This window comes from Betta splendens, chromosome 7, assembly GCF_900634795.4.
Source record: "Betta splendens chromosome 7, fBetSpl5.4, whole genome shotgun sequence".
Classification (NCBI taxonomy): Eukaryota; Metazoa; Chordata; class Actinopteri; order Anabantiformes; family Osphronemidae; genus Betta; species Betta splendens.
In genome coordinates this window covers 13,881,339-13,891,458 of record NC_040887.2, presented here as the reverse complement: position 1 = coordinate 13,891,458, position 10,120 = coordinate 13,881,339, and the positions used below count along the sequence as shown (strand labels likewise).

Below are 10,120 nucleotides of genomic sequence, written 5' to 3'. Positions count from 1 at the left end.
CGGCTCATTTAAACTCACAGCTTCTGCTTCTTTCTAGATTGAGTGGCTGTTTGTTTCTTTACTGAGATTTAGTTTAGTTTAGTTGTGGTCTAGTTTTTAGTTAGCATCAGAAGTTACAGCCTGTCTGTGTCAGCCAATCACAGTGCAGAGTTTTGCAGGTATATATATATTTTTATGATGTTTCATTTAATATCCTTGCCCTCCTCTTCTCATCAGCTCACGTCTTCATTCCATTCCACACCTACTCCCTGCTTCCCTCCTCCGTAACATCAGCTCGCCCCCACCCCCAGAGCTGGAGGAGGGCGGGGGAGGGAAGGAGGGGGGGGGGGGGGGGGGGGGGGGTGTGCCTGCGTGGGTTGAGTAAGCCTGGACTTGACCCCTGCTTTGTGGGCTCCGAGTAGTCTCCTCTCCACCCTGAGCCAATGACAGATGAAGAGACAGAGAAGCACGCACACACACACACACACACACACACACACACACACACACACACACACACACACACACACACACACGGCACGCATGCGATTTGAGAGTGTGAGAGAGTGACCTCTCTTTTTTTTCTACCATGCTACATTCCCAAAAGCAAAATTCCGACAGCATCCATCTTTCTTTTAATCTATGAAGGGGAGACGTGAAATCATGTAATCAGGGTCCAGCAGAGATCCAGCAGATCCTTCAGTCTTTACGTCACTTTGCATACATGGGTTCGCTCATGCGAATGTGACTCATGCATCCAGCAGCAGAGAGCGTTTTCGCTCTGCTTTGTGAAGACTCGTCCGTGTTATGGTTCGGCTGCTGAAGACGCTTCTGACCTCCACCGGCTCCTCTCTCTGCTTGGTGTGTTGCCAGTTTGGCTGAACGTGGGGGAAAGGATAAAAAAAACAAATGATGTGGTTCGGACAACACGGACGGTGCTGTCACCTCACTGTGAAGCACAATGTGTGAAATTATACGATCTCCTAACTTAAAGTTGGACTTTTTGTGTTTTTTAAAGTACTATTTTCAATTTTCAGGCCTCTGACTCCCTGAACTGGATGTCGGCGCCGCCACAGAACGGCGAGACCTGGTGTGAGGCCGATTATTGTGGGAGGTGATAAATCAGCCCAGAGCGTAGACGAGAGTAATTAGGTGATAATTCACCAGGATAACAGTACGGAGAAATATATGCCGCAACATACACAGCGAGGAAGGCTCCTCTATTGATTCCCCGTCAAGGATAGATGTTGTGACCCCTCCCCTCCCTTCCTGTAACCTTTTTTTCTCCCAAGGAAACAATCAAACTGAAGGCCGCGGAAGTCGTGCTTCTCGGGTGTCTCCGAGTGATCCATCACCCCGTTGTTTTGCGTCTTATTTTAGGCCTCGCCTGTTGTTGTTATTAGCTGTTTTTCTGCCTAAAAATGGAAGAATAACTCTGCAAATAGACCCAGTCTGAGCAAAGCACTAATAATATCGGTAGGTTTTGTGATTCATGGTCTTTGCTCAGGGAAAATATATAAATTCACGCGCCAGTCCGGGTGTTTTTTTCGCGCTCCCTCCACAAAAACACTCCGGGAACAAGGTCATCTGACACATGACGAAACGTTTGCCGGCGCGTTCGCTCTGCTCTGCTCAGTCCACGCAGTGTTCCTGCTGTTGACTCTAGATAAAAGCATGAATGGAGCCTGTAGAGCTGGAGCAGGTTCACTGTGGCCCTTAAATAACCTGTTGCTCTACTGGCTCGCCCGGGTCGAGCTGCTGCGCAGGAGAAGCCAGATGGGGCTTTGAGTTTGCTTTTCCGTTGCACGCGTCGTCTCGAGGAGCTTCAACGCAGCTCGGATGAGAATGAGCAGTTACGGTGGAGCATCACACACCTCAGAGATCACAGAAACACCACACACACCAGTCAACATAGAGAGATCTGGCAATACTGCACCAACAAACGGAAAGCACACACACACACGCAGACGCACGCACACACACACACACACACACACACACACACACACACACACACACACACACACACACACACACACACACGCACACACGCACACACGCGCACACGCGCGCACACACACACACACACACACACACACACACACACACACACACACACACACACACACACACACACATACATACAATCTGTCATGCAGAGTGATGAATGGGACAGCGGGCGGAAGCTTTGATTTAAAAGCTGAAAATTTGTTGAATAAATGTGTGTGTTATTCTGCCACATCCTAGACGCCCACTGGTTCTCTTTCTGTCTCACACAGACACACACACACACACACACACACAGAAGGACCACAGAACAGAATATCCTGTTTGCTTCCAGGCAGTAACTGAATGGTGCAGAACTCTGGGAAACACCGTCGGCCGCAGCAGACAAAGAAGAAAAAGGCCATTTCTCACCATCACCGGCTCGTATTATTACTGGACCGCTGCCTTTTCCCCCACGTCTGCCCCAGAATGAGCGCGGTGACACGGCCAACACGCACACACCGCACAGGAAGACAGAACGCTGGAGCGCACGAGGGAAGGGAAACGCTCGGAGCCGAGAAACAGTGAACGCTCTCTGTGGACGAGCAGTCAGAGCTCGGCTCCACAGTCTGCACACACTCCTAATGCCTTCACGTCTACATCAGGTCCAAATACCCACAGACAGATGAGTGTGCTTCAGCTAAAACTTACTTACTTACTAATAATAGCACAACTCCTGAGAAAAACAGGCAAGTCTTGCTTTCAGTCCTTTAACCCAAAAGCCTCCTTTGAAAACAGTCTGAAGCCCCCTCAAACCAAAGGAGGGGCAGCCCCCCCCCCTCCCCCCAGTCACACTTCAGAGGTTCTACTGTCCTGCCCTGTAATGACGCCTCTCTGCTCCCAGACAATTGAGTGTAAATGCAGTCGTAGGAATAGTTTGAGTGGAGGAGCTGCCTCTTTAGCACCTTGATCCCTCGCTGAAACAAAGAGCTCGAGCTGGAGGTTTGTGTGTGTGTTTGTTTAGGGAAAAAGGGGGCCGAGGGTCACTGTTACTGAGAATCTGTACCGCAAACTCACCGTCACTGTAATTTACATGTGTAGGTGTTGAGATGCGCTAAAATAATCCCTAATGAACCCCCCGCTGTGTATTATTGAAAGTTCAGGCAGCAATTTCACCACTTAGTGACGTTTTAAATGCTGTCTTTAAAAGACGTGATGCGTCTCAGCCTCCAAACCTCCTGCTCCAGGCTTGAAGCACCACGTTAGTGTCTGCGCGGGCCTGTGACGGGCCTCTCCCAGGGCAGATAAGCCACCGCAGCGGCCAAGCGGCCATAAAGCTGGGCAGAGCTGCTGCAGCGGCGGAGCCTGGCTGTCGCCATGGCTGCAGAAAAGCAGCGGCGCCGCCGCCCGCAGCCCTGGAGTTTCGCCGATTGGGGAACCAGGCGCCATAAAGCGGAGTTGGAACACAACCTTTGGTCGACACCGTCAGCAGCAGCACACACCCTCTATGTACACATGCATATGAGCTGCCGATTAAGCCCGATTCGGCTTAGGGTGAAATGCACGCGAAGGCGCCGACACCGTGCACATCAGCCACTAATGTGAGAACAGTTGGAGGCAAATAAACGAAGAAATACCTACTGGAAAATGCAGGAAGAGCTCAACTTCATCCTCCTAATAATAACCAATACGTAATAATAACCAATAAATAGGCTCAGGTGTGTAATTCATTTATAGGGTTAATTTAAATGAACACTGGTTCAAAACATGAGAAATTGACTCCAAACAAATATTTATATGTCAAATGTATGAATGTGAATCAGTTTATTAACCTGAACAGATTCCAAAGAGCATTGCAACAAAAGAACATTATAACAATAAAACTGCTTTATATTGACAAAAAAAGCCCCAATAAAATTAAATTGTTTATAATAATTTCACACTTCAAGGTTACATTTTTTTTAAAAAATGAGTCATTGCACTTTCATTCATGTAAAATTCATAAAACCTTTGATATGTAGCCGTGACGCCAGGATCGACACAGGCCGTCCTGACTTTCTGATCGTCCTTCTGTGGGTGAAAACAAAGCCCTCATATAACCCACACAGCACAGCGGCCCTTATGCAACGGAGAGCGGTGGGTCATAAGTGGCCGCTTCAGTGTCCACCGTGACTTTAACGGCCATTATCTCAGCATAAATAATGTGCCTGTAAAAGTTAATGATCTACACTGCGGTAATGAGACACAGTCAACAAGCCATAAAAAGGTATTTTCTGGGTTTCTCTGTTTTCTCCCTGTCACGTGTCGAATCTGTCTTTGCATCATTCTCCTCCAAACCACCACAGAAACAGCGGCAGCAATTAAAACTCAATGGGACGAACAGTAAAATCAGCCGTCGCGTGTCACAACGGCGTCGGGCCTGTGATCGCGTCGCTTTACATTCCACGTGATTGTCTTTGCATTGGTGCGTTGGATAGAGTGTAAAAAGAGAGGTTTCTCTGAGTAGTAGGTAGTTTGTGTCCTTCTGCTGAGGCTCTGTGGACGCGTGTGGGCCAGCGCCGCTTCTCCACAAACGCAGAGGGAGGATGGGGACGGGTGGCTCGGTTCTGCCGGGTCGGAGCCGCTCACGCCTGGGACAGAGCGCACCAGGAGTTCTGGGGGGCCATGGAGGTCGGGGTAAAGGGATAATCCTCGTACTTAATGTCCACGTGTCCCGATCCTGGGCTGGTTAATTGATTCGTCTGCAGGGAGGAAGGAGACGAATCACGGTAAAGGCAGGTACGATCACATGTGATCACAGTTGATCACCAGCTTTATTTGATAGTGATGTCATAAAATGTGCAAAAGCAAAAATACTGGGAAAATGAACCGGTCGCCCGGCGTTTCCCTTTTACCTGAGGGGCTGATGTGCTGCTCTTCCTGGCGTAAGGTGAAGGGTCCATGTTGGGTTCGCTCTTGATGCCGGAGGCGTGTTCAGACAGCGACAGGGAGGTGGGGGAGCCGGTGTCAGAGGTGGAGGATCCTCCTGCAGAATCAACAGGTCGTTCCTGTGAGCTATTACTGGGGAATGGCCTCTAGCCTGTGAGCACCGGCTCAGGCAGGTGTCACGCTGATTTGCGCCCTCATAATTTACGAGCGGCTTCGCTTCCAATTACTTTCATGATTTAAATATTTCACGTGTCAGTGTGATTAATGTGAGTGAATTTAACAGTGGATAGAGACGCATGGGTGGGGAAGGAGTCATCTGCGCTCCCATCAGTCCTCCCTCCTCTACCTGTGGATGCTTTGTTCTTGGGCATCTTGGGTTTGCGCTTCCTGGTCTGAATGCTCTCTTTCTTCATGGCCAGCGGTCTGGGCACCTGTGGGGAGTAGCAAACGCACATTAGTCAGCTGCACCTCCCCGGGCCCAGCAACAGCAGAGGCCACGGTGTCATGACAACCCACACAAGCCTTCCTCCCACACCGCTGCCCTGATAACGACGACCACAGCGCACAAATGGCCGCGCTGCGCTGCAGCGGACGTCTGCTGGGGATTTGTTGCACGGTAAAACGAGCCAAATCAGGGAGGAACACGCACCCCGTGCAGCTTCATGTAGAGGCCGCAGGCGTTGCACACGGGCTCCCCCTCCGCGTTGCGCCTCCACAGGGTGGTGGTGCTGGTGTGGCAGTTGGTGCAGCACAGGCCGGCGCGGCGGGACGTGGTCTGCTGGGGGTCCGACGGGCGGGAGAAGCACAGAAAGGTGACGTTTGAATGGAAAACAGGCTTAAACATCGGCTTAAAAGGATAGTTTGATGAAAGTGTTTCCGTTTTTGAATGAATGAACTGGAGGATGCAAGCGTATGTTTGCACAGCAGCGATAAATGTCCAATAGCTCATTTGTAGGTGGGGCCTTTGGATGCAGAGCACTGTTATTCAGTTCGCACTCCATAATGGTGACACTCAGCTGGGTTTTAGGTGCCGAGCAGCAGCGGAGGGTCACAGAGCCCCGTCTAAAAGCGGCGCGTCCAAGGGCAAGGCCGCCGCAGAGTAAATAAAAACACCGGAACGGGCACAGCTGCTCCGCGGAGGAAGGTCTCTGGGAAACGGGCAGCTGTGAAGCCTTGACGGCAGGACACGCGCTGCTTTTAGTTTTCAGGTTTTATTTAGAGCAAACAGCTGGATTCCTGACCAAATGATTTTACTTTGGCATCATTATATTCACATACACTGATGCTACTTATTGTATGTTTAATAACTCCTGATTCAAATGAGAATCTACATTCTTCAGCTAAAGGTTTTATATGAATTAACCATAAAATTAACATATTTGTTATAAAACATGAAATACTGCAGCTGGATAATAACACTGTTGACATTAAGTCCTTGATTTAATGGAGAGGGATATTTGCCTCGTCTTACCAGTCGCTTCTGCGGTTTGATGAGCGGCCTGTTGATGCCGTTCATCTTGTGGTACAGGCCGCATGCGTTGCACAGGTAGTGCCCGGTGCCGTCCCTGCGCCACAGCGGCGTGGACACGGACCCGCAGTTGACGCACTCCCTGCCCTCGGCCTGCATGTCGTCCATCAGGTCTGAGCACGAGGAAACAGACGGTGCGTTGCATTCGGTGAAAATGAGCACTTCAATTAGCCGCAGCGCACGTGCAATGTTAAGTCACCCTGTTGATTTCTAAATGTTCAACACACACAGCTGGATGTAGGATTTATACAGACACCCAGGCGCCCTTGTAGTTCTACGGATGCACAATAATAATCGGATTAAACATTAGGACTTATGGGCGTAAATGAGCCCATTTACGAGCCAATGCGTGGCAGACGTCCAGCGCAGGAATTCAGCCCCTCTGCCTTCGTTCTGAAGACAGATCAGCCCCTCCCCGAATGAATCAGAATGAGACAGACTGGAGGAATCTGCTCGGAGGGCGGCGGGACGGTGCGTTATCAGCCCCAAGGATCCAGGGGTCCCTTCATATATCACGGCCCTGACACACGACGGACTCCTGCCTTTAATTGCCCAATTCCTAATCCCTCGATTTAAAGGGGACAGAGACCGAGACCCCGCTAGGATGAATCTGGACACGTGTTTCTCGGTTTAAACGAAACGCACAATATTAAGGCCAAGATTTTTGTTTGGAACTATTTAAAATGCGCCTGCGCATAATTTAAAATAAGCATTTATCAAGGTGAATGGAATTGTATAGCAATGAAATATAAGCAATATTCGTTTGTTCATTATAATATAAATAACAGTAAACCTGTTATAATTATTTATGAATTGTTTATATAATTCTACGTGACAGCATTAATCAAGTCAGTAATTTAATGATAAACGCTGCTTATGTGTTTATCTATGGAGATAAATCCTTCTTAATTTAATCAACGACACTAAAGCGCAGGCTTCGATGTAATTAATTAAACAGGACTTTAAGGGTGTGAAGGTGTCTAAGCACTAACCATCAAACAAAGAGAGAACCCTTAAACATCAGCCTTTCGCCTCAGACTCAATCACTGACTTCAAACGCTCATCGCTTTCTTAATAAACGCTGACGGTTCGGGTTCTGGCTGTTTGATCGAGGTGATAACTGCTGTGATTGTTCGGACGGGGTCTCTTTTTGTCTGCGTGTGTATTGAAAGCGGCCCTAAAACCACTGCACTGTTGCCGAGGGATTAAATTAACATTCTAATTGATTGTTTTAGCGAGCCTCGCTTCGGAAGAATGTGTATTGTCTGACTCTAATGAGGGATTGTTTAAGGGACTTTGATTGAATCTCGCCATCCCGACCCTTTGAACGCTCATTACTGCTGTGGGCCTCTCTATCACCTCCTGTAATAAATAACCTGGCCTTTACGACTCGCGATGAGCTGAATCTCAACCGACCAATCGCTGAAACTGCCGAGGAAAGTGTGTGTGTGGTACAAAAATAAAACAGTATGAACAAAAATGATCCCTTGAATTTGATGAGTGTTAAAGCACAATTTTGGAATGAAGCGTAAAACGCTCAGCTAATGCATCTGTTCAGGAGTAAATAAATAAATAAATAAATAAATAAAGTTTTAATTTCTAATAAAGCAGCCTTCCAACAGGCCTCCGCTTACCCAGGCTCGACCTCCTTCCGGGCAGACCTCCCTGCCGTCCCTGCAGGCTGATCACGCCGCCCTCGAAGGGCCCCGGCGTCCAGGAGGACGTCGCCATCTCCGGGCTCATGTACGCGTAGGGGCTGGAATAGGAGCCTCCGACCGAGCGCATCAGCGCGCCTCCGTACTGATCCCCGCGGGGGCCGTTTCCCAGAACCAGCGGGCTCTGGTAGGCCGCGTCCCGGCCGGTGTTGCTGCTGACGGGCGGGCTGTGAGAGTACGAGAAGCCGTGTGGAGGGTGCGGGCTGCCGGGCGCGAAGCCCGAGCTGTCCGCGGCGGCCTGGGGCCAGCCGTGGTGCCCGCCGAGGCCGTGGGACTGGTGCGGGGAGTCGCAGGGCTGCAGGTAGGACAGGGTGGGCAGCATGGCAGGGACTCTGGTGCTGGGCACGTAGACCGGGGAGCTGGCGGGGGGGTGGACGTAGTTCCCAGAGTCGTGCGCGTAATGGGACTGGTTGGAGGACAACGCCAGGCTTTGATACATGTTTGCGACTTTTAGATCCTCTTTGGGGAATGGGAACTACAGAGGCGGTTTCTAAGGCTGCTCTCAGCCCGTGGAGGTGAAAGTGTCCACGCGTGAAGGCGCGTCTAATCCCGTGGAGTTTGTCTGTCTCTCTTAGGATTTAAAGTTCTTGGAAAATCTTCTCCTGTGGGGGGAAAAACATTTTTGAGACATTTTAATAAGTGAAAGTAAAGCAGAGTAATTTTTCAGTATTTGGTTAAGTTTCAAGGGTATTTAACTTAGTCGCCATGGGCTAGAAGTCAATCACTCCGTATCACCAGCCATATTTTACTAGTATCATTCAGACTGGCATGAAATGGATTAAAATGGCATTAACAACCGCTGATATCTGTCCAGGCAGATAGACGCGACTATCAGCGACCCCAGATATCCTGCGGCTCTGCGCCCCTCCATTAAATCATAACCATAACGGAAACTATCAAACCAGTTAACAGATAGCGAGCTCCGTTCCATATCTGACATGCACATATTTTCAATCAATAATAACTGAAATCAAACGTTGATAATGGAGCTCGCTGCATTTGAGGAACACTATTTCTTTCCAAGGGCTCTGAGTGTATTATCTCACCAGATAAGGACGGTCGGGTGATAAAGCGGTGCGGTCCTCCAGGCGTCCAAACCTCAAGAGAAGAGCGCAGCGAGCAAACCGCGTCAGTCCGCGGATCGTGACAGACGAGGCCGCGCGGAGAGGAGGAAAAGTCCGCTGGGCCGCACAAAAACCGGCGCGCACCGATTGGGAATAAATGAAAGCAAAGTTGTTTTTGGGGTCCAGGACGACTGCAGCGGTCCTCTTCTATCTGGAAATAGTAACTGTCGCTGATAATCGCTGATATGGGTGTGCTCCTATTCGCTCCCCTACTGGAAAATTTGTACGGGAGAGAAACACGTGACGCAACTCGCCGCACTGAGGTAGGCCTAGGTGGGGTGAAAGGGAAGGAGGGAGGGAGGGAGGGAGGGCGCAAGGCAGAGAGAGGGAGGGAAGGTGGACCCCCGGGTGCTGCGCAGGGGGACGGGGGGACGGGGACGGGGGGGACGGGGACGTCCCCACCCGTCAGGGTCGAGGGGTGCAAAAATGCTTTTCGCACCTGTGTTCGAATTTCTGGGGTTCAATGTTCCGTTTACGGTTTCGTTAGAATTAGTCCGCAAGGATCTAATTTTATTTTATAGACATGGCGTGAAACATTTAATCCAACGTCAAATGTACGTGTTTTAAAAATTATGCAAAACCGAGGCCAGAGTTCTAGTTTCAGCTATGTTTAAATGTACATAATCAATAAATACGTCTGGTTGTTACATCACCTGCTTTCACGGTGTTATTAAATACATTCAGAATTCTCAGCACAAAATCAACCCGAATCGGTGAAACGGTGCTTACGGACTATTGATTGGACCCGCAGCGCTCGGGATTTTAACGCACAAGCTGCAGTAAAACGTTTCGGAAAGAACAACCTCGTTGGATATTTTTTTTATGGCAACATAAAGGTGAAAGGGATCGACGTATAAGCT

General features: G+C 49.5%; 1 protein-coding gene across 2 annotated transcripts; it reads right to left on the bottom strand.

Annotated features, from left to right (window-relative positions):
* Positions 1-3,751: 3,751 nt before the first annotated feature.
* Positions 3,752-9,528, bottom strand: gata5 (GATA binding protein 5). 2 transcript variants are annotated; one of them, XM_029157244.3, is made up of 7 exons: positions 9,183-9,528; positions 8,056-8,738; positions 6,365-6,534; positions 5,543-5,668; positions 5,240-5,324; positions 4,860-4,990; positions 3,752-4,706 (listed from the first exon to the last, which is right to left on the bottom strand). In XM_029157244.3, the coding sequence occupies exons 2-7, from the start codon at positions 8,573-8,575 to the stop codon at positions 4,590-4,592; spliced, it is 1,149 nt and encodes a 382-aa protein (XP_029013077.1). In that variant the 5' UTR covers positions 8,576-8,738; positions 9,183-9,528; the 3' UTR covers positions 3,752-4,589. The 2 variants fall into 2 exon arrangements, with proteins under 2 accessions (XP_029013077.1, XP_029013076.1); XM_029157243.3 differs by having other exon boundaries at positions 3,754-4,706; positions 5,543-5,671.
* Between the last annotated feature and the right edge of the window lie 592 nt (positions 9,529-10,120).